Source organism: Pholcus phalangioides, unplaced genomic scaffold, assembly GCF_987345545.1.
Source record: "Pholcus phalangioides strain wild (caught in Gottingen) unplaced genomic scaffold, Ppha-v1.0 ptg000018l_1, whole genome shotgun sequence".
NCBI classification, from domain to species: Eukaryota; Metazoa; Arthropoda; class Arachnida; order Araneae; family Pholcidae; genus Pholcus; species Pholcus phalangioides.
Window position 1 is genome coordinate 18,976,065 of NW_028301611.1, and position 24,555 is coordinate 19,000,619.

At 41.2% G+C, this 24,555-nt stretch overlaps 1 protein-coding gene across 1 annotated transcript; it reads left to right on the forward strand.

Annotated features, from left to right (window-relative positions):
• The first annotated feature begins 1,468 nt into the window (after positions 1 to 1,468).
• LOC149071800 (excitatory amino acid transporter 3-like) lies at positions 1,469 to 18,593 on the forward strand. The gene is made up of 10 exons (XM_089247636.1): positions 1,469 to 1,834; positions 3,887 to 4,076; positions 6,885 to 7,101; positions 7,348 to 7,390; positions 7,490 to 7,607; positions 8,617 to 8,743; positions 10,443 to 10,676; positions 12,432 to 12,626; positions 13,728 to 13,868; positions 17,930 to 18,593. The coding sequence occupies exons 1-10, from the start codon at positions 1,748 to 1,750 to the stop codon at positions 18,132 to 18,134; spliced, it is 1,557 nt and encodes a 518-aa protein (XP_089103762.1). The 5' UTR covers positions 1,469 to 1,747; the 3' UTR covers positions 18,135 to 18,593.
• Positions 18,594 to 24,555: the final 5,962 nt, after the last annotated feature.

The window sequence follows — 24,555 nt, forward strand, 5'->3', positions numbered from 1 at the left end:
AGCTTTTTCTGATCCAGACCCATCTGTTTCAGACTAGTTGCTACCGCACGACCGGGCCTTCCACTTGCAAAAAAAAAACCGGCCCACGGGCTTCTAAAGGTTAATAACCGCTGGTCTAACGCAGTGGTTCACAACCTTTTTCAGCCCGTGGCCTTCTTTGGACCATTTCTTTTGTGCCCCCATATTTTTTCTGTGCCCCCATATTTTTTTTGTGCCCCCTCCCAGCCTGATCCAAGGGCAAGACCCTTTATACTTATCGAATTGAATTTAATAAAAACTAAATAGAAAAAATTAATAAAATTTTAAAGTAAGATCTACCTCTGGAACCGAATTATATGGGAAAAATATGTCTCAGTGAAAAAATACAAGGAACGATCCAATGGACCTACACAATGAATCGACCCTTCCGACACACCACCCTAAGCTTCCTTCTTGTGGCGGTAATATGCATTATCATCTCAACATCATGGGTCCTCAGGCAAAGTGAGGTTTTGGGGGGATGCTTATCTGGAAGTAACAGGTTACGCATTTACAGTCGATCCCGTTTTTAACGTTTAATCCTTGTAACGATTCCCCCCCCCCACCACTTATAACTTTTTTTCCCCGCTTATTACAACACATTTACGTGGTCTCAACTTTAAACTAATTCTCATCAAGATTCACCGCTTAAAACGTTTTCCCGCTTACGACGTTTTTTCATGACGGTTTTTTGAAAAACATTACAAGTAGAACCCACTGTACGTACTTTCATTTGAAAATCGTACTATCAGATCTCATTGCGTAGTCCCGTTTGGATATAAAGCGCTGGTTCATGCCCGGAACTCAATGGGTTGAGATGGCCCTTATATATGGGCAGCTCTATTGGATTCTGACACAGCGGTCACATTTATTTTTCTTTCACCATATTCCACTAGAAAGCGTTAATCCTCTTATAGACGTTGAATAATTTATTTTTTGTCTATGATTTCTTTGCCTCTCTCAGAGGCCCCCTTCACCCCTTGTCATGCCTCTCTCCCCCTTCATTTAATTTTCACCCGTGCCCCCCCAGAATATCACAAGATCGCAAGGGGTACCATATGGCCCCAGGTTGAGAGCCATCGGTCTAATGAATTGGCAAGCTTTCTTAGATCTTTCTAACCTAGTTATGCATGGCCTTAATATATCTCCTGGAATCGCTGCAGAATAGCCATCAACGTCATCGTAAGAGCCCGCGCTCGATCGAGCCTTTTGATGCCATTCTCAGAAAATAATCTAGAATAATTATAATGAATTTATAAAAAAAAAACAAATAAATCACGTCGCCAAAAATGGCTGCCGAACATATGGCGTCAAAATATTCTCTCCGACGTCGTATTACATCTCAAACCACTTCTCTCACCAGTAATGGCGTCGACATTTAAAAAAACAAAAACAAAAAAAGGAAAAGAGAGTAAGGAGATAGGAAAAAACTCTCGTCACCGATACATTTATAAGAGAAAAGTAAAAACAAAATGGCTGCCTGCACATGTATATCAGATTTCTAAAGGATGTCACGTGTCCACCAATTGACGCCATCCTCCGACATCCATTTTTTTTGTTTTTTCAGTAACCCTTTTTTTGTGTGTGTGTGTCTTGTTTTAATGTTTGCTCAGGAGCATCGCTTCATCGTGGTACTCACTGGATGGAGGAGAAGAGATCGCGATAATATTCGCGAGAGTGAGCGAGAACAAAATATCGCGGAGTTTGTTTTTTTTTTGTGGGAATCAAGATGGCAGGTTCGTCCATCGCCGAAGACAGGATCTCGCAGTCTTCGCTCAGGATGAAGAAAAAGAAAAGGAAAACCAAGAGATGTATGGTGAGTGCATCCTCTAAGACATTTTATTAAAATTTTTAAGCCGGTTAATAAAATCTGGCCTCATGCGCGCGCGCGTACCGCTGATTACCTTTCGGACTCTGGTTCCGCGGAACCTAGGTTGGGAACAAGGCTCTGAGAATGTTAGTTAAAAAGATCATTTAGACTTAAAACGTGGTCGGAAAAAAACGGACTAGGACAAATTTCCTGAGAGTTTTGAGTGTCCGTGTGTTAGAGTGATGTCACTTTTTGCCGTATTAAATTCCAAAAAATTTAATGCACTTGCAATTTAATGTCATTTAAGACAACGTTCAAACCTATTCCCGCCGGTCCGCGGTTGTAAAGAGGTTGAATGCTGAACTTCAACCTTTTTACAACCGCAGACCCGAAAAGAAAAAAGGAGAAACAATTTCCCGACCAGACAAAAACATAAATAAATCGGAGAAAAAACATTTGCGGACCGGCAGGGATGTATAAGAGAAAGGATTTGCGGACCGGTAAAAAATAAAATTAACAAAAGAAATGATTAGTGATACGGCAAAAAATACATAAATAGGGGAAATAATTTTCGGACCGATTAAAAATTCATAGGAGAAATACTATGAGGAAAGACAAGAAATGGATAAATAGGAGAAATAATTTGAGGACCAGTAAAAATAGTAAATAGGAGAAATTATTTCAGTAAAAATAGTAAATAGGAGAAATTATTTCAGTAAAAATAGTAAATAGGAGAAATAATATTAAAACCGGTAAAACATAGATAAGTAGAAGAAATAATTTGAGGACCTGTAAAACAGATAAACAAGAGAGAGATAGTATGAGAACCAGCAAAAAGTTGATAAATACGAGAAATAATATGAGAGAGAGAGGACCGGAATATAAAATTAATACGGAAAATAGAAGTGATTTTTGCGGACTGGCAAAAAATGAGTTCAGTAAATGGGAGAAGTAATTTCTGTTTACCGGCCAAAAATGAATACACTAAATACGAGGAATGATTTGCGGGCCAGCAAAAAATGAGAGCAGTAAATACGAGAAATATTTTGCAGACCGGCAAGTAGACCTTCTTACGGCTATATGACAGATATAAAAACCAATACAGAAAGATAGTATAATATTTGAATTGAATGTAAAATCATGTAGCGTCCGCATGTATCGGGTGAAACATCTTGCGGACCAGCGGGTGAAGAACGCTGATCTATTCCAGTGGTTCTCAACCGGGGACCATATGGCCCCCTTGTGGTACTGGGATACTTCAAGGGGGCCACGTAAGAAAATGGAGAAAGGGGCCATGACAGGTGGTTTGGAGAGCTGAGAAGAAAAATTAAGGTGTGAAGAAATAAAGATTTTATATTAGTGACTAACACTTACAGTGAGAGATAGAATCCAACAAAACCACCCATAAAACCACGGCCTTCTTTAGGGCACTAACCGCCTACATTTTGCAACAAGTTCCCTAAGATGGGGTTTTTCTCAAGTCCCCGGCTAAATTTTTCAGACCCCCTTCCCTATTTGAAATTTATTGTATGAAAAAAAATTATGAAACCATATTAGGCCCCGGGCTGTAGCTCTGTCAGTCCCACTCTATGAGGGGCCTCATGCCATAAGTGACCCCACCTTATGATATTTTGTATAGTACAATTAATTTTGAAAATAAGTATTACATATGTAGGCTGTTTATTTCCAACTAAAGTATGGGACTACCATATCACTTTGCCTAAGGAGAGGGGGGGGGGGGCCCAAGATATTGAGACGGTCCTGATAGAACTCGGACTTGCGGGGAGATCAATAAATTCTAGGCTAGTGGTCTGGAGGCCAATTTTCTTTGCAAAATTTTCGTTCAGTATAAATTCACTGAAAAAAATCATTTCAATACGTATAAAGTGTCTTGCTTCTAGATGAGAGTTGAAAACTCTGGGTAAGACAGGGGAGCCACGACAAAAAAATATGGTTCAAAGGGGGCCACGGGCAAAAAAGGGTTAAGAAACACTGATATATTCGATAATATTTCTCCTGATCGTTCAGTTAATTTGGTGTTATTGTGTCTGTTTGCAGTTCCTGAGAAACAATTGGTTCGTGATCGTGCTGGTACTGTGCACAGTCCTCGGATACGTCCTAGGACTGATTCTAAAGTCTCAGAACCTGTCGGCGAGAGTCGTGGACCTGATCGGTTTTCCCGGTCAACTCGTCCTCAGAGCATTCCTGATGATCATCGTGCCGCTTCTGTTCTGCAGCCTCGTACTCGGTAATGAAATGCTGATTTGATCTTTGTTTGTATAATTAACCAAGTAATTAAGGACATTAGTTACACATACTCGTTACAGATGCGTGTCCTAGATTCAGTGAATCCGTATTCATCCAGACGGGGGTAACTTATGAGAGCGTTACCGTTCTACGGATTTACAACCGGATTTTCGTCCTAGGACAGGAAGGACGCAATTAAGGTCGCTTTATTTTCTCTTGCCTGTGTAAGACCTATAACTAACAATAAAACAGGATTGCTCGTCGCAAAACCTGCATTGAAAATTGCTGAAATAAGTCCCATACAACATAATTGCGGAAATTTGTGTACTTGCCACTGTGTCTAGAACTTCTGAGCATTTTGAAATGTCCCCGAAGTAATTTTCCAGACTTTATAGCCAATCTATCAGACTATGCTGTTATTTTGACTTCTATTCAGTATAATATGCTTTACAGCAGTGTTTCCCGAACAGTTTGATGTCACGGATCCCCTTTAGTGAAGGTCAACAGGCAGTACGGACCTCTGTAGCGTCGGTCAATTTCCACACGCCGCCTTCTAATAAAATTCAATAATGAAGTTTTTTTTTTTATAATTTGCATATCATAACTTCATGCAATGATAGAAAATGATCCAGCAGACCCCTTACATGGTACTTACGGATCCCCGGTGGCCCTCGGACTACAGACTGGGAAGAACCAGCTATACATAAAATATTTCATCAACAGGTTAATACAAATAAATATACATGGCCAAAACAGGCAAAACGCCCAACGAGACAGCCGGAATAAAAGCGCCAATACAAATATGGATGTCATATATGTAATAGCAGCAATTATAAAACCGAAAACTATGCAGATGTATTGCAAAATACAATACACTGCCTATAAAAAAGTTATAGTAATATGGTCATATATATTAAAAAGTAAATATGGTCGTCTTCATCTAAGTATGGATAGCTTCTCGATTTACCCCAGTATGTTTATCGTATTTCTTTTTAAACGTGTCAATTGCGTTAGAATCCACGATCCCCGGGGTTGAGCCATTCCATTTATTCGCAACCCTATTGGAGAAAAATTCCCTTGCGACACCACAACCTGGAGTTGTCAATTACCAATCGATACTGATGTCCCCTTGTCGAAAAAGTCGATTGACGGCGTAATAATAACTTATGGTCCATCCTATCCATCCTATTCAAAATTATAAATACTTCGATCATGTCTCCCCGACACCTGCGTACTCCTAATGTAAACATATTCATGAAATCAAATCTCTCTTCTTAACTCAAGGCTTGTGTACCAACAAGAGCACGCGTAGCTCTTCTCTGCACCCCCCCCCCCAACCAAGTCTATATCCCTCTGTAGGTAAAGTCTCCAAAACCTGACGGCATACTCCAATCCAGGACGAACTAAGCCCGGAAAAGTAGAAGGATCACATTAGGACAACGCGAAGAGAACTTTTTTCGACAATGAAACCAAGCATTCTGCACGCTTCCTTGACCACTGCTGAACAGTGTTCAGAAAGTCTAAGCCGCTCGTTAATAAGAATAGCCAGATCGGTGATCCTAGTTGAGTCTGGAATAATAACACCATTCAACTCGTAAATCAAACGTGGGTTGTTCGAACCAAAATGAGTGACCATGCACTTGTGAAAGCTAAACTTCGTGCTAGATTCATTTGCCCATGTTCCAATCCTGTTCAAGTAGATTTGGAGCAACTCCCTATCGCTTTGATTCCCAACTACCCCCATTAGCTTCACGTCATCTGCGAATTTGCTAACAATCATATCGATACTCTGACGGAGTTTATCGATAAAAAGTGAAAAAAGTATGGGGCCAAGGACACTTCCTTGAGGAACTCCACTTGTGATGCCTGTCCACCCAGAGAATTCCCCGTTCACCATAACTCGTTGTGACCCATCTCTCAACCATGATTCTATCCAATTCAGCAAGTTGCCCCCAATTCCAATCTCGTGTAAACGCTTCAAGAGTTTAAAATGTTGGACCCGGTCGAATGCCTTCTGGAAATCAAGGTAAACAACATCTACATTTTTGCCCTTACCCAAAGCCTTCGTCACGTGATCTAGAAGCAAAGGAGGTTAGTCACACATGACTTCCCCTTCCTGAACCCATGCTGATTAACCGACAATACATTATTCTCGTCTATCCACTTCGCCAATTGCTTTTTGATAATAATTTCCAAAATTTTTGAGGCGGAGCTCGTCAAACCCACTGGATGATAATTTAACACAGCCTCTCTACAACCCTACTTAAATATCGGAACCACATTCAGATATTTGACATCCATATTTTTTATAGGCGCCTTTTTTTCAACCACCTCGTAGGGCAATTTGCCTGTTGTGGCTTTTGTGTTTGCATTTGTATTTATCTTATCCACACACATTATGCGGTTTCCCATCCTTTCTATTCATTTCTTCTCTTCCTTTTCTTCTATTCGTTTTCTTTCCCCCTTCTTCGTCCTTTTTCTGACGCGCGGTTAGGTTAGAACAAGGTTACCAGATTTATCGCCGATTCGTTTAATAAAGTTCCGAATTTTCCCCCAACATCTTGTACGTGAAAGGGTTAAAGAATTAATGGTTTGAGACATTTGTTGAATACCTTTCTGTTTCGGACGATCAAAAAACGTAAATTAGAATTTATAATTTTACATAATCACTGACTTTCACAGTATGACTTTGGATTAGTAAGCTAAGTAGGTGGTGTAAAATTGCATTTTAGATATATGTCCTCAATTTCTTTTTGTATACAGTGTGTATAGTGTACAAATTTTATACGAATGTTATGTGCTCCCGAAGGAGTGTCCAGCCTGAGGAAAGGAGGAGATGCGAGGATGGTGGTGATTACGATCGGATTGTTCCTGTCATTGTCTAGTTTCTGTTCAATCATGGGAGCCACGGTCGGCCATCTCGTACATCCTGGACAGAAAGTCACCGAAAATACCGCGGTGGAACAACAGACGTTGATGTCCGGTAGGAAAGGAGTCATCTTGGATTCTATGCTGGATTTGCTCAGGTAAGGATATTCGAATTTGTATGGTATTCGTATCATAAAATTCTTTTTTTTTTGCAACCTTGTTGTTGTTTGTGTCGGGTTGTCCACAATGATGCCAATCTTCTAGAGCTATTTTCAGATCTAGTTTTACGTGTTTTATATAATCAAGACATTGGGTCGGGTGATGGCGATTGTTCACGAGATTCAATCTTCGGTGATAAGTTGTCTCTGTAAAATACATTAACTCAGGCATATTTATTTTGTTAGGAATGCGGTACCGAACAACATCATAGAAGCCACTTTCATGAAGGTAAGTAAGTAAAATCACCTCTCGCAGATGTCGAAAGTCCTTTGGTGCTGTTGACAGACGAGATTGAACCTTTAAATCTGGCGATGGTTGGTTTTTCAGGAGTACACGCACGTCGAAATTAAAAAGAGCTCCAACTGGAGTTCCGACGATGGCAACGGGACCACCACGGTAATCTTCGAAAAGAGCATCCGCAAGAAATCCGGAATCAATTTCATGGGTGAGTGGGAATTCAAAATCGTAAACTATAATACTTCATGTACTAATTGATATCCATGAATGATAAAAGACGTATACACAGTCGCGAGTCACACTAATGCGATCACCTGCACATTTTCCAGAAAAGTGGATGTGTGTAGTCCGAGCCGCAGTAACATTGCCTGCATATGATCTAAAAGATGTTGAAAGCATGGACGTAAAAACGTTATTAAAAATACTAGTTCTGGAACATATTGGAAGTTAGAGGCTCAAACCCAATATTTTGATATGTATTATGGAGATGATGGTAAACATTTTTTGGGGGAGAGAGCGGCACAATGGCGTACGCAAGGGGAGATTCATTAATCGTATGCAATCCCTGTCCAAAATAAGAAATGGTCACAATAGTATGTGATCGTGAAAAATTCAAGTGGTGACCCGGCCGGGTGTGTTTCTCCCCATGGCACGGCACGCGCTCGTTAAGCACCTTCCCTCCCTCTGAGCCACGAAGCCCTAAACCCCGGCAGCCCCAATCGGGGCAGTCTCAAATTACGGATTATAAAATCGCAAATTGGCCGTACCGAGTAATCTAGTCAGTATGGACGTAAGTTATCAAATGAGTGAGCGAATGTGGCCAAGTGGGTGAGTAAATGAGCAATTGAGTGAACCAAAGAACGAGTGAGCACGAGAATGACAGAGTGAGCAAGCAAGTGATTTAGCCAGCGAGTGAGCAGGTGAGTAACCCAATGAGTGAGCCACTCTAGTAGCGAGGTGAAAAATTGTTTTCATACTTAAACCTTATATAACTTCTCTCGCTCTTTAGATATATACCCTCGTGAAGACATCTAACCGTGTCTCAATAGTTGAAGGTCCCCTTTCATAGATAATTTCAATTGTCCACTCGAAGTAATATTAAGTTTTAGATGGTAACATTTTCGACCATTATATATTCCCTCTGTCAAAATATATAGTTTCATTTGAAGGAGTTGAAAAACCACACTGTATGTATATTATATACGTTTCACCTACAGGTCTGCTGATGTTCGGCGTCTTGTTCGGATCGGCTCTGGCAGCATCTGGCAGCAAAGGTGAGCAGCTACATCAAGTCATGGTCCAACTCAACGACGTCGTCATGAAAATCATGGGCTATTACCTGAGGTCATTAAATAGTTTCAGTCATTATATACAGCAGTGTTTCCCAACCTGTGGCCCGCGGGACCATTCTTCTTCCATTTACTACCATTGCATAATTGACACTTTTTGTGCTGTGAAATTGTAATTTTTCAATTTTTTAAGGAACGAAAATTAGAAAAAACAATCTATTTTGTATTTTTTATGAGGGGAGGGGCCTCGCGTAAAATCAATCTTCGGGGTGGCGACATCAGAAAGGGTGGGAAACACTGATATACAAGGTGTCCCGTAAGTCCTGTTTCGGCTTTTATATCATCAACCGTTGTTCGTAGGATGGCTCTAATTTCAAAAATGCTCAAAATGTGTTCAAAAATCACTTTGTACCAGTTTCGAGAGAGAGAAAAAAAAGGAGGGCTTTGTAAAATAAATTAATCTTAATATTCCCACAGTTCCCTTGTTCTCTAATTTCCAATTAGAAAGTTGTTGCCCTGTCTTTTCTGAGGGCAACTTAAAAGAGATTCCTGTTACAAAATGAGATACGAGTCGCTGAGATATTTGAATTCAAATCTCGGAGAAAGGTTGAGAAAGAACAGCATAAAAACTAACGGCAAACGCTTCTTTCCCTCATATCTATGCTGCTTTTTCCCCAAATTTTCTTCGGAGATTTCCAATTCAAATATCTTAGTGAATACTACACTTAGAAACGTGGATATTTTTTCTTTTTTTGTTGGCCTCAGAAGAGACCGGTAAACAACTTTCTAATTGGAATTTGGAGGACAAGGGAGACCATATAAAAAATTTAGATTATTTTTCTTGTATTGCACACTGTATTTTCACCATTGAAACTGTTACAGAATTATTTCTGAACACACTTCGATCGTTTCTTAAATTAAAACCATATCTCTACGACGCACGGGTGATGGAATAAAGGCCGAATTAGAACTTACAGGACACCCTGTATATACGTTACAATATATCGGCATTGAACGCGGCTCTATTAGTCGTTTTCTTTTTCATCCATTGGTCGGTCACTCACGACCATATAGAAGTTTTTGAGTTAAACTTTTTTTACTGAATAATAATTTCGATTATGATGATAATAATAATAATCGATTATGATGTCATTCTCCGCTATCCATACGAAGGTTTTCAACAGCTGGCTGATGCGAAGATATAATTAGGAAAGAGAGAAAATTCAACTGCCCTTGCGGGGAATCGGACCCACGTCCTTTGACTTTCCGGTTGAACGGCCTAAAGTAGAGGCAACGAATACCTTAATCTTTCCTTACAGCTCGTGTGCGACCATCCATGTACGGTCCCGTTCAGTGCACACGAGCCCCAAAGAAATATTGAGATATTCGGTTGCCTACGTAGTTAAGTGGTCTAGTGATCTAGGCTTTCTCAACCGCCGTGCCGCGGTCCGGTACCGGGTCCTGACATCAGTCAAACCGGGCCATAAATAACTCACCGATTCATTTTTACCTATTTATACCCCCATTAGGCGTGCTTATGACCGGGCCTTCCACTAACATAAAAGAAATTAACCAGGTCGCGGGCTGACAAATGTTGAGAACCACTGATCTAGCACGTTCACCCGGAAAGCGAAAGGACGTGGGTTCGATTCCCAGCAGGGGCACAGTTGAATCTTTTTTTCTCTTGCCTAAATATATCTTCGCATCAGCCAGCTGTTAAAAACCTTCGTAAGAGTTTGTTGTCTTTGGTACAGCTTGCTTCCTATCGGGATGTTCTTCTGGATGTGCAAGGAAGGGCTCGAGAGCACGTCCCCGGAACTGTTGCTCAGTTACCTTGGTGTGTTCCTAGCGACGGCCTTCGGGTGCATTGCTTTCCACCAGTTCGTGCTGTTACCGTCTCTTTATCTTATTATCGTCCGGAAAAACCCTATCGCCTTCCACCTGAACATGCTGCCTGCCATTCTGACGGCCTTTGGAACTTGCTCCAGGTGAGTTTTTCCCCGCAAACTAGTTTCATCGCAGCAAGTGATTTGTATGCGTCATGGGTGCACAAAGTTTTCAGCTTTTCGTCCATTTTTGTACAGAAATACTATTGCGGACCTTTCACCAGCTTATTACCTACTTCGTCGAGAGCCTAATATTGATGGCAATGTTTTTTGGTACATTCTTTTGATAGATGTAGGCTTCGTGAGCATTGATCGATATTCGCTCTCCACTTAATTTCAATTTAATTCGCGGATATCAACTGAGACTTAGTGATGTCGATCCACTTAATTGTATTTCTCGTAAGTATTACACACTTTGCTTCCACGTTTTATATCGAATTTAGAAAAAAATCGTATTTTTTATATTTATCGTATTTTTTAGTTTGTGCACCCATGGCATATGTATTCGTTTAATTTTGAACTTTTCGTGATTCTAAATAATGTATGTCATAGTTTGGGTTTATTGTGGTTAGCTTGTGAACGTGTTCAGTTGCCGTCATTGATATTTACAGTTGAGCTAATCCGTGCCATTTCTTATTCTTTTTTTTTCAAACCGTCCCTAATCCCGGTCCATCTCCATTAGGCAATTTACTACCGTTTTAATTGGTTACCATTAAAATTTATATTTCTTTATTGATATGAGTGTTTTGAATCCCCCCTCCCCCACACGCATTCACCAATAGCCATCGAAATTCCCAGAATTTTTTCTGTTTTTTTTAGTGGTTCTGTTTTAGAGTTGAATAAAATTTTTATAGTGGCCGGTTTTATATATATATATATCTGTCGCAATAGTGGCGCCATCTATTGGGAAAATTGGTATATGTGACGTCACGGTCTTTGGATCTAGTAACCCTAACTATAATGGTTTACCAGTCAAACCAGAACTATTAGAGGTAGTGTTTTCGATGTTTGACGTACGGTTACAGGATTCCGAAACTAAGAAGTCCAGAGAGTAATCTTTTTAATAATTAAAAAGAAATGAGAACTCTCTCGTGCCTGCGCACTCTCGAGAATTTCACAACAGATGGCGCCTCCGTGTCAAAAGGGAACAAGAAATATTTTCGAACCGAACCGAAGTGCATTTAATATGTATAGGCTACAGTATTTTTTTCTTTAGCGAGGTGTACTTGATGGTGAACGACGCTAAGACACTGACAGCGTTCAACCTTGTATTGATTTTACATAAGCAATTAAGTCTTTGTCCACCATTTAAGCAGAAAACGGCAAAACTTGCTCCTCTTTCTCAACGACCCCCCCCCCCCCCGGATAGTTGAAATGGTCTACGTCCATTCAAGGGAGTCTATTATTTTAATACACCAGTTACCCATTATAGGGCCGGGGGCTGCCTACTGAAATTACTGTACAATACATACGTTATACGTAGTATTCCTGGGGGGGGGGGAGAGAAAGAGGGTCCCTCAAGAAGTAAATTCGAAAATTTTCATTGTCTCGGATTATCCGGAAACTCGAACTTTCGGGGCTTCGATTTTCGAGACTCTACTGTATGTACATTATTCCGTGACTTATTGAACTTTTAAATGTTAAATGACTTTTGGATCACCGCGTACATTCTCCAGTCAGGGCCGTTATCAAAGGGAGAGGAGGGGAAACGGCTCAGGTACAAACTTTTACACCAACGTCAATTTATGATTCACCAACAGCGCCAAAAATCCCGGTTCGTAACTCGATTATTGTGTTGTATTTGAAATCCGTAAACTAAAGAAATGTTTATGTTTGCTTGTTTGTTCCCTTGTATAGCGCCGCGACGTTACCAGCGACGATCCGATGCGCCGAAGAAGCCAACAGGATCAACCGATGCGTCACGAGATTCGTCCTACCCTTGGGAATGGTGATACACATGAACGGGATCACTTATTACGCAGCTCTCGCAACCATATTCCTGGCTCAACTGGAAGGCATCACTGTCGGGACATCAGAGACCATTATGCTGTGGTAAGGTGCAAGGGCGGCTTGAACGAGGGTGCAAGGGGTGCGGTGCATCCGTGCGGCAGGTAGTAGGGGGCGGCAGCTTATGTTACAAAAGAAATTTTGAATATTTCCAGTAGTAAAAATTCACATGATATATCGCGTTTGAGCAATATCTTCACGACGAAAATGTTGAGAACAGACAGGACCCGGGACCGTAATACTAGAAACAAGAGTATACTCTGTCACAAGTGGGGCAAGTGTGTGCATTTAGGTGTGTGCCCCCCCCCCCAGATATTTTTCTGGGAACGTTCAAATAAATGCGAAGGAAAAATCTGCCTTCTTACTTTGCGCTACTCTGGACAACCAGAAGCGAATTTGAATAAATTTCTTAATAAAACTAGACGAGCTGTACTTCCTGTTTACGGGCACTGACGTCGGGGCCGGGGGTGCTGTGGGTAGCAAGAATTTATTGCACGGGTTTGAGTACGCCCCTCCCCCCAAGAACTGGTTCAGAAATCACAATTTTCTTCATAAAGCTTAAGACGATTATCCACAGGTTTCGAAATACTTCCGGCGCCCCTGTTTTATGGGATAAGTGTAAGTAACGGTTATGTCCCTTATAAGGGCAGGCCTCCAGCCCGGGACGATTTTCTAGTCATTTCTCTTTTTTCACGCTATAAATTCATTATAGAGAGGTCACCAAGGGTCTCATCCTTTGGGCCCCGCTGTAGGGTGTGGGGGGGGAGGCCTCGGTAATGATGATGATGACTCATCAACTAGAGATGTAATGAGGATCAACATATCTGGCGTAATTAATAGTGACAAAATAATCTTGGACCTAAATGCGTGACAGTTACTTTAAAAACGGAACATATGGTAACCGACATTTTGTTAGGTAAACAGAGGTGTGTGTGTGACTTTATACTAAAAATATCAGGTTTTTCACAGGGTGAACTAGGCTAAAGCCCTGCCACGGTTGGCTTTAAATGGGGCACATGCCGCTTTGCACCCGGATGGCAGATAATCTTAAGCCGCCCCTGGTAAGGTGATCATATCAACACATATTCGCTCTACTAGATAGATGTACGATAGAGAAATCTCATTGTTTATAATGTTTTCTCGTAGTTTGACAACGATACTACTTGGAATCGCGGCACCCGGCACCGTCGGCGCCGGGAACCCGGTCATGCTGTTGACCGCGTTGGCTGCTGCTGGCATCGAGAAACCGCAGTTCATATCGCTGGTACTCTCCATGGATTGGTTGATGTAAGTTATTTCAATTTATCTTTTATGATTCCCAACCCTTTATGCTTCGAGTGCATCCCTAAAGGTGCGTAGGAGGCTTGCGTACCTCTAGAAATGCGTAGAAGAGATTCCGTTGACATGCATAAGAGACGTACGTACCATACATCTATAAATGCATAAAAGTCATGCGCATGCCTCGAAATGCGTAGAAGACGAGAAGTGCATACCATAGATATGTTTAGGCCTGTAAACCCACATGAACGCGTAGCAAGCGTACGTACCCCTCCCCCAGGTACGCTTGCGAACCTTTAGAAATGCATAGGTGTACGTAACCCTAGAAATGAGTATGTACAGTCGATCCCGCTTATAACATTCCACTTTCCCGCTTGGTACGACTTATTTTCGTGGTCTAAACTCTAAATAACCCTCATTAAAATTTCCCGTTTAAAGCGTTTTCTAATGAATGTTTTTTTTAAAAATATTGTAAGCGGGATCCACTGTATGTTACTGCCAAAGACCGAAAATGGCCAATTTCGTTAAAAATATTGACCCGGACAGTTCGCGAAGTGGCTGGAGTTCCTTGGACAAAGTCCGATAACAAAAGACATGATTCGGGATCATCGTCAAGTTGGCTTAGTTCTCGTGGTTATTATGTCCACGTTACTTATGGTAACCCCAACAACAAGCAGTCACAATGCGGTAATCATTTTCTTTTTCCTCCAAAATTTGGCAGAAAATCTAACGGAGCTGCTATATATAGCCATGTATCACACGTTAGAGATGATAAAAAAATCTATTTGGTTCCTACCAGGCCGTCTTACATCAGCTCATCGAGCTTTGGCCAGGGATCTCCGGCCACTTCGCGAAATGGCTGGCCAAAATCCGAATCATTTCTGCAATTTTCACTTCAATACTCTTGGCCGATTCGTGTGTTGGCCACATTTCGGGCTTTGGCGGTGATATTTCTATACAGTCGAATCCCGTTTTAACGAATACCGTTATAGCGAAAATCTCGTTTTAACGAACACTTTTCTAATCCCCCTATATAAGCTTACATGAGAACAATGCTAGGTAACCTGGAATTCCTTTATAACGCAATTTCGTTTTAACGAAGTGATTTCTCCGGTCTCCTGGAGTTCGTTGTAATGGGATTCGACTGTATTTATCTATTTCGTATTAGGTAGATCTCTTGTAGCGGGATGTATAAAGGTAGTTGGTTATACAGGGTATCCTGTAAATGGTAATGCGGCCTCTATCTCATCAGCCGTCCGTCGTAAAGGTATACATTCAATGGAAAAAAAATGGCGCTCAAAAATCGTCCTGTACCAGTTTTGTAAGATTGAAAATACAATGTGTCACAAAATAAACAAATCTAAATTTTTATTCGGTCTGCCCCCCCACCCCGTCCTCCAACATTGATGTTGAAAATGGTTGCCCTGTATCTCCCGAGGCCAACAAAAAAAAAATTTCCAAGATTCACTTAGGGGCCATTCAAGTATTACGTAAGCAGATATTTAGCAATTTTTGACCCTCCCCCCTTGTCAGCAAAATTTCGACAGTAGCTTAGAATATTTCATATCTTCAAAAAGGGGTGGTTGATGACGTAAGCAACCTTCAAACCCCCCCCCCGTCATCAAAAGTCAGCAAATCCGAAACCCCCCCTCGATGCTGACGTAATACTTGAATGACCCCTTACAAACGTGGGTTGTTTTTTTTTCTCTCAGGAGAGACAGGGCAAAAGTTTTCTAATTGGAAGTTAGAGGACAAGGGGGACTGTACTGAGACGTGACTGAAAAAAGTTAAGAACCCCCTGATAAAGCTCGGGTTCGAGTGCTAATCATTCATCGTGTACCGGGTGACAGCAACAATGCTATTCAACAAATAGCTCATTCTCAATCCTGAGGGAAATCTTGAAACAATGCGCTTCTGTAGCATTGAAACGGCAGTCTGTTGAAGATCATTCGAACTGCCGATTTCACTCCGATAAGACACGTTCGCGTCTGAACTGCAAGGAAAGGCTTTTCTTTGAGGCCTAACCTAGGCTGAAGTAAGTATAGCAGTTTCTTGGGTCTGGGATTGACATGGTTAGGTGGCTTTGGAGGGATTTCCCCAATGTTTCGGTTCGATGTTCTTGTGGCTTGTTGTCCTCCCTGTTAGATTGGGCTCAGCTCTGCGGATCAACGAGGTACCGAGTTTCTTCACCTCCTGGCTGGTTGAGTCGAGAACCCCTTCGTGTTCTCGAATATCTCTCGCATCATTGGAGGTGTCAGTTGCTCAGCCACTTACACTTAACATCGTCGTGGCAATGGTAACACGGGCTAGTGCTTTCTAGTCACTGTGCCACTTGGTGCCGGGTTTTGAGGTGGTGGGTTTTGATCCAGAGCTGAGCTGAAATCATTTCAATAAAAACTAAACGTAAATGTACGCATTTAAAATACAGGATCTCGTTTCCGAGACCGATTATACATCCGCTAAATGGACCTTGAGACTTTTGTCCGAGGGCCCCGTGATATAGTTTAGAACAGTGTTTCTTAACCTTTTTTTGGCCGTGGCCCCCTTTGAACCAGATTTTTTTCTCGTGGCTCCCCTGCCCTAAACAGAGTTTTCGACCCTCATTTAGAAGCAAGATCCTTTATATGTATTGAATTGATTTTTTCAGTGAATTATACTGAACGAAAATTTTGCACATAAGATTGGCCTCCAGATCACTGGCCTAGAATTTACTAAGCTCCCCGCTAGTTCGAGTTCTATTCAGGGCCTTCAACATCATGGGCGTCTTAGGCAAAGTGATGCTATGTGGTAGTCCCATACTTAGCTGGAAATAAACAGACTACATATTTCCTACTTATTTTCAAAATTTATTGTACTATGCAAAATATCATAAGGTGGGGTCACTTATGGATATGAGACGCCCGGGCATGATCCCTCACAAGAGTGGGACCGACAGAGCTGCATCCAGGGGCCTGATATGGTTTTCATCATTTTTTTGTTTTTCACACTATAAATTCAATATAGAGGAGGGGTCTGTGAAAAATGTAGCCGGGGGCCTACGAAAGATCCATCCTAGGGAACCTGCTGCAAAATGTAGGTAATGAGGCCCGGGTGGTTCCATGCCCTAAGACGGCTCCGGTTTTATGGGTGGTTTTGTTGGATTCTGTAATTGCATAGTCACTAATATAAAAGCTTTATTTCTTCACACCTTAATTTTTCTTTTCGGCTCTCCAATTTACCTGCATGGCCCCTTTCTCCATTTTCTTCCGTGGCCCCCTTGAAGTATCCCAGTACCACTAGGGGGCCATATGGCCCCCGGTTGAGAACCACTAGTTTAGACCAATGGTGGTCAACCTTTGGAAGCCCGCGGCCCGTTTGGTTTTCTCTTGTGAGTGGTCTTGAATTACCAGAAAAGTCGTATTAAGCATTCCTACACCTAGATGAACCCTAAGCAGTCTTTTAACACATCAACTCGTGAGGTTTTCGGCCCACCATAAATAAAAAAAATTTTTTTTTACTAGTGGTCTATGTGGTCTTTCGTTTTGTGTCAATGATTATGACTCCTGCCACATTGTTGAATGTCCTTTCCTCAATGCTGGCCACCAGTTCCAATTTCTTATGAAAATAGCCTGGTGGACCCCTAGGAAAGCTATGAAAGCTTGTGAACTCTCAGAAACGCGTAGGAAGTTTGTGAACTCCTAGGAAAGTCGTAGAAAGCGTGCCTACAGTTAGTGAACCACTAGAAATGCTGTGAAATCTTGTGAACTTCCAGAAATGCGTAGGAAGCTCATGAGCTCAAAAAACAAAAAACAAAAAAATATCGAAGAGAACGAGCCCCAGCGATACGTAGGAAACTTGCGTACCCCTCCCTGCATATTGTGCCATAACAAATCATGTCACCAAAAGAGAGTTGGTAGGTCATCTTCAAAATCGGTGTTGTTGAAAGGTCGTGATACCACCACCGTTTAACATATTCTAATTCCTGATTTGGGTGGGGGGGGGGGGGAGAGAGACTTTGCACCACTTCTTGTAGTTTTCTCAGATGTTTATTTATTTATATATTGATTCCTGATTTCTCTCTGTGCGCGCAGGGAACGCTTCAGGACGGTGATGAACATCACGGCAGATAGTTACGTGGCCGCCCTTGTGGAGAAGCTGTCACAAGGCAAGTTACCCGAGGACGTCGAAGAGGGAGGAAGCATCGAATTCGAATCGCCCGTCATCGACGCCTACAACCACCAGGTGCGGGCGGCCATCGTTTGCAAACATTGCGGCAGTCACCTCGATGCCGTCTGACCATGGTCTCGGAAGGAAGAAGGCAGCAAGTGTCCGATTGGGTCACTGCCGCGGTTGATCATTGATCTGATCCACATGACACGACAGTCTCGTTAAAATCAGGAAATTCCAGAAATTAATTATACATAACTGTAATAATACCATATCGAGGCCGCTGCTGCCATCTCCCGTCGGAACGATGAAACTCCGAAGTTCAGCCATGATAGATCGTCGGTAGATGGCGGCACGTGCCTGTTCTTTTTTTTGCGTCGATTTTCGTCGATAGAAACGGATGAAGACTCTCTCATACCGTAACCGCTTGTGTATAGATACGGGAAGAACTGAACGCCGCACACACACATCTATCGTGAATGTTGTTGCACACACAGTATTAAGACACTATACATACAATGAAACTGTGCAAAATTGTCATTTTTACTTGTTATTCGTGTCTTCAGAAATAAAGACATTCAGTTTGGCTGTTCAGCATTCTCTTTAAATACAGGGTGTGATTATAATTAAAGTTTCCGTTAGCTTTTCTCAAAAAAACTATCCGTCCGAATACCGCCAAGTTTTGAGGATATCTTAATGAGAGCATGGGAGATAGATTTATGAAATAAAGAAATAGTTCAATTTTTGACCACCAGGTGAAAAAGTGGCGCTTTTTGTTGAAATTTTTCTCCAGCCCATTCCCCCCTCCCCCGATCGTCCATGTAGCTTATATACCAAGTTTCAATGGAATACGTCCTCCAGAACGGACGCGTTGTTTCAATATTCTGACATTGCTCAGACTAATGTCGCGCATCGGTATACAAAAACTACTCCAACCAGAGGCGGATTTAACGGCGGGCGCGCCCGGGGCCCCAACTTCTAAAGGGCCCCAAAAACCTAAACTTTATATTATTTTCTAGTTTGAGGGGCCCAATATTTTGTTTTGCGCCCAGGGCCTCGACCGACATTAATCCGCCACTGACTCAAACCAATTTAGCGTCCGGTCCAATGTAGGAACGTATTCCATTGGAACTCTCTAGGACACTATTTCGGTAATTCACATGCTTTCACACGGTCTAGGCAGGGCTTTCTCAAGAGTTTCCTCTCCACTTGGCCCCCTTGCCAAGTGGTTTTTCGGAGGCCCTACCAGGCAAAATTTTCGAAAATCTCAACCAGATCCCATTTTTGTTAGCCCCCCCCCCCTCCTTTTCTCTTGAGGCCCCCGGGCCGTGTCACTCGTTTGGTCATACGCTGTCTGGACAAAGGCGGATTCATGGTAGTCTATGAAAATAGCGCGTGGCCCCTCTCTCCCATTATAATACTTCTCTTCCCAACTCAATCCTCTCCGAACTTGCCGTCCTGTGCTATAACCCGCTCTAACCCCTGTAAATACGCCACTGAGTATCCCACGAGTCATTCAGACTGCACATGTTGGTAAAAGAAAATCGTGTCTGTCCGGACACAAAGAAGAGAAGACAAGTTCTCTATTTAATCTCGTGTCCGAATCTCTTCACTTCACTTTTCTTTATGGCGGCGAACGTCCGATCGTCCAAGCGAACCGATGCATCATCATCCCTCGGAAATCTTGAAATGGCGTTTCAAACAACAACAAAAATAATAGCAAAAAAAAAAAAATGTCTACATAGTATTAATAACATAAGTAATGTCTACGTAAGGTACGTGTAAAAAAATGAAGAACGTGCGTATTTTGTTTCTTTTATAAAATGTATCTCTTTATTTGGCGAGATTGTTGGCTGTCAAGGAGATGTCGTTTATCTATCTCTCGAACTCTGCATGAAACGATCGGCCTCGTGACACACCGTAACCGTAACATTGTTGCTGTGTTTCTGAGGCCGCCTTTGATGTGCAGTAGTAGTAGTAGTAGTAGTACTACGAGCCTTTAGGATTGATCCCACGTGACCTTAAGGTTCGAAACCGCATCAATCATCTCGCGAAATTCCCTTTCCACTCTCGACGACAAAAATCCAATTTTGTTTTCTGGTTCCACACACGTGGGTTTTTAATGCATACAGATATTTTGCAAATTTTTATGTATTTTGCGTATAAGTCGCAACGATTTCGATTAATCGGGCCGGTTAATCGATGGATTCTTAATCGCAGTTAAAAAAAGTCTTAGTTCGGTCAATCAATCAAAATTCGATTAAAATGTTTATCAAAAGTTTATAATCTAGGTGGGTTTATTTGACTAAACCAAGATTTAAATGTCTTAAATTATGTTCATGTACAAAACACTTGAAACTGGTGGCCAGCATTGAAGAAAGGATGTGGCATGTGGAACAATGTGGCAGGAGTCATAATCATTGACACAGAAAACGAAAGGCCATAGACCACTATGCATTTGGAAATGTCCTCTCCACTTGTCAATACAAGATTCATCGAACGACTGGTCATTTGTGGAGATGAAGATTACAAGGAAGAAAATTCATCACTTAGATGGTAGAGCACTCGTCCGGCAAACGAGAGATCGGGGTTCGGGTCCCCGTGGCGGCAGTGATGAATTTTCTTCCTTGTAATCTTCATCTCCACAAATAACCAGTCTTTCGATGAATCATGCATAGACCACCAGTAAAAATTTTTGACCTTATTTATAAATATTTGAATCGATATTTTGATCCGGGGGCATGATCTTCCGACATGAGGAAACACAAGTCGATTCAACAAAAACTAATGATGATTTCTAAAATTACTGGTCAGAAAAATAAACGACAATATCCAAATTAAGAAATTCCAGGACATGATAAACATGCTCGTCATATCGTCCCTCTTATTCCAGAGACATGAATGTGCAAATTTTCACTTGGGTTCATCAGCTGGTTGATGACACTTATTTTGTTCAGCTTTGCCAGAAACGCAAAATGCGTATACCCTACTGAAACACATTTTACAAAACATTTTAGGAGAACAACTTCCATAGAGTAACATTCAAACGAAGGAAACGTCGAAAGACGAAAACTGTACTTCACGTCGGCCAAAAAACCCGAAAACATTTAAACTAAATTTTAATTCAAAAGTCTTTTTCCAAGTTCTAGAAATTTGCACATTCCCTTTTCTGGCAAAGGGGCGATATTAAATAGCTTCAAGCGGGCGCGGCCACTTCATAATCTATTCCTATATTTGTTTGCATCCATGGGCAGATGAGTGAAATGAACAAAATATATTTTTGTGGCATCAATTAATATTATATAATTAAGAATTACGTTTCCTTTGAATGAATAGCATTTGAAAATTTTCGATTAAATTTCGATTAATCGATTAAAATTTGTTGATTAACCAATTAAAAATTTTAATCGATTTTTTTTTATGTACAGGTTGAGCCAAAATTTCGTTAAATTTTAAAAATTGATTTTGAATTCTGATAATAGGAGAAAAAAAATTCGGTTTGCATGATTTGAATCAGAGAGAGATTTTAACTTTTCTTTGTATTAGAAAAGTTCTAAACTACACCGATAGATGGCGCTAAGATATCATATTTGAAGCTGAATTATGCAAATCTAGAGTTAACCGATTCAAAAACCGAGAAAGGAGGATGCTTGCGTGGCCATGATTTGTAAGACTACTTTCCCCAATTTCCACAACAGATGGCGTCACTATGCTAAACACAATAATTTTACTAAACTCAAGCAAAACTTCTAAAAAAATCAAAGAGAAAAAGAAGAAATAACGACCCATCCTTCCTCGCTTCTAATAAAGTGTTTATACAGTCTGCTCGGTTTTATTACTTTGTCTGGAGCAAGGAGAGAGGTTTTTAATTTTCTACCCTCAGAAGCTTTTTTTTTAAATTTATGGCCTTTTTTGCGAGAGGTGATTTGGCCATAGGAATCAGCATTAAGTGTTATTTGTGCATCCTATTTTCTTAACTTCTGAATGGAAGACGAGGTAACACCCCCTCCCTACTTCAGCATACGGCATTAGCTGTTGGTGATTAAACATGCTTTTTTTCAGAGTGAAAAAAAAAATTGCTCGGGAAAAAATTGAAAATAATTCTGGAAACCTGAAAAGGAGGACAAAAGGCGAAATTCGCTGTAATATTGGAGGGCGGTTCAAACGCCATCAAGAAGGAGGATTTGTGGTGACCCTATGCAATGCAGGCAGTCATTGAAAATGAATGGATACAAGTGGATTCATTATTTCCGCGAATCACATAATGGCTTTAAGAATTTGGCGAAATGTTTCACAGACCAACAACGGTCCACGGAAGTACAAGGGTCGAGGTCGCGATACAACCCTCCCTTTATTGTCATCTCATCAACCATTTTAAATCCACTACTGGATGAAAGTCTCTAAATTTTCCCATTTTTCTCTGTCTGATTCCATCCAGTTGACTACTTTATCTCACACCAACTCCGGTCATATATCGCGATACGGAAATTTCCCACCAGTGGAGATGGGTGAGAAATGAAAGCGCCATCTATCAGTGGTCGCTCCAGGCTCGGTAGGTAAAGAACTGGACGTGCTTTGGCTGTATTTGAACCCATTTAAGTTGACGGCAACCTTCATAGTGGAAGAGGCGGACATAGTGGACCACTGCGCCACTCGGGCGCTAGATATCATCCAGTTGACTGTTGCTGCAACCACTTTTCGGGTCTCGTCAATCCATCTTGCGTCTAGATGTCTTCTCGGGCTTTTAACAACCCGGAGAGGGTGGGGGTACCAATCTAGAATACTTATGGTCTTAGTGTTGTCCCGTCTTCTTGCAATGCCTAGCCCATTTCTATTTTAGACGTTTAATTCTTTCCATGGTATAATATACCTTTGTGTGGTTACTTATCCAAGTGATTCGTTTTCTGTCTCTCCTTGTGATGCCTAATATAGTTGTGCATCTTCCCATGCTCCTTTGTGTTGTCCGTAGCCTTTGTATCGTTTTGCTTATGAGTGTCCATGTTTCAGCTCCATAAATCAGTGCTGGTAGTACACACACTCGTTAAACACTTTTCTATTCAGGCACAATGGCATGTGGCTCTTCAGATTTAAGCAGTTTTTGCCAAAAGTGTTCCATCCGATCCTGATTCTTTTGTTTATTTCATGAATGATTCCGTTGTTTATAGTAATTTTTTGTTTCAGGTATACATAGCTTTCTACTTTTTCTATTTCCTCGTTGTTGTGCAGGATTGTCTTCTTCAAAGCAAACGAGTTGAACATAACTTTAGTCTTTTGCAGATTCATTGCCAGTTGTTTTATCATTTCTTCTAGTTCATCTGGATTACTGCTGATAATAACAATATCGTCTGCAAAACGTAAACGGTTGGAGAAATTCTCCATTTATTTTAATTCCTTTCTCATCCCAATCCAGTTTTCGTAATACTTCTTCTAAAACAGCGGTAAAGAGCTCTGGTGAGATAGTATCACCATGTCTGACTCCTTTTCCGAGTTTAATCCTTGCTTTTCTTTTATCGAAACGAATGCTTTGGAATTGCAAACGAATGCTTTGGAATTGCAAACGAATGCTTTGGAATTGCAAACGAATGCTTTGGAATTGCAAACGAATGCTTTGGAATTGCAAACGAATGCTTTGGAATTGCAAACGAATGCTTTGGAATTGCAAACGAATGCTTTGGAATTGCAAACGAATGCTTTGGAATTGCAAACGAATGCTTTGGAATTGCAAACGAATGCTTTGGAATTGCAAACGAATGCTTTGGAATTGCAAACGAATGCTTTGGAATTGCAAACGAATGCTTTGGAATTGCAAACGAATGCTTTGGAATTGCAAACGAATGCTTTGCAATGCAACCCTTACATGAGTATAATGGCATCGGCATATCCGACTCTCTTACAACCATGAGTTTTACTTGAAAAATACATTAAATGCCCCCTCGGAAACAAATGGTACGGAGGATATTGGTTTACCCTCATCTGAAGATCGATTCTCAAGTCAAACGAGAGACGTGATTGCAAAAGATGAAGATCAGGATTCAGGAGAAAATCATGATGACAACGTAATCATAAGAATGTAGATCTCTCAGAAGATTCTGGAAGCTCATTGGAAAATTCTAGGTACACAAGAAACACGAATGAAATTCCGACCGATGTGTATGAGATGATTCTTCATCTCTTAACGAGATCTTGATTTATCTCGGTTGAAAATCATGTCCAAGAGGCAATATTTTCACTTGTAAGAGGGTGATTGCGATTCCAGACGAAACGTAAAGCGTTTATTGATGTTCCATCTGCGAGAGAATACAAATTGGAGGAGGGATGCCAATTAGTATGCAGATGCGTTTCCCTCTTCGAAGAACGATGAGATCGGCTCTTGGATTTTTCAAGCAATCATCTTTTTTTTGGAGTTTTTCACGGTGAAAAACATGGACAATGATGGACGAGATATCTTTACTGGCCTTCAGTGGCGTATTTACGGGGGGGGGGCTTAGTGGACTACAGCCCAGGGCGGAAAATTTGAGGAATGAGTAGCCATGACAATTGTGAAAGGGCG

Excerpts from the sequence above, each read along its gene's own strand:
- LOC149071800 (XM_089247636.1), top strand. The coding sequence starts at position 1,748 with ATGGCAGGTTCGTCCATCGCCGAAGACAGGATCTCGCAGTCTTCGCTC. Across the intron at positions 7,102-7,347 it reads TCTATGCTGGATTTGCTCAG|GAATGCGGTACCGAACAACA; the intron begins GTAAGGATATTC and ends TTATTTTGTTAG. Across the intron at positions 7,391-7,489 it reads TAGAAGCCACTTTCATGAAG|GAGTACACGCACGTCGAAAT; the intron begins GTAAGTAAGTAA and ends TTGGTTTTTCAG.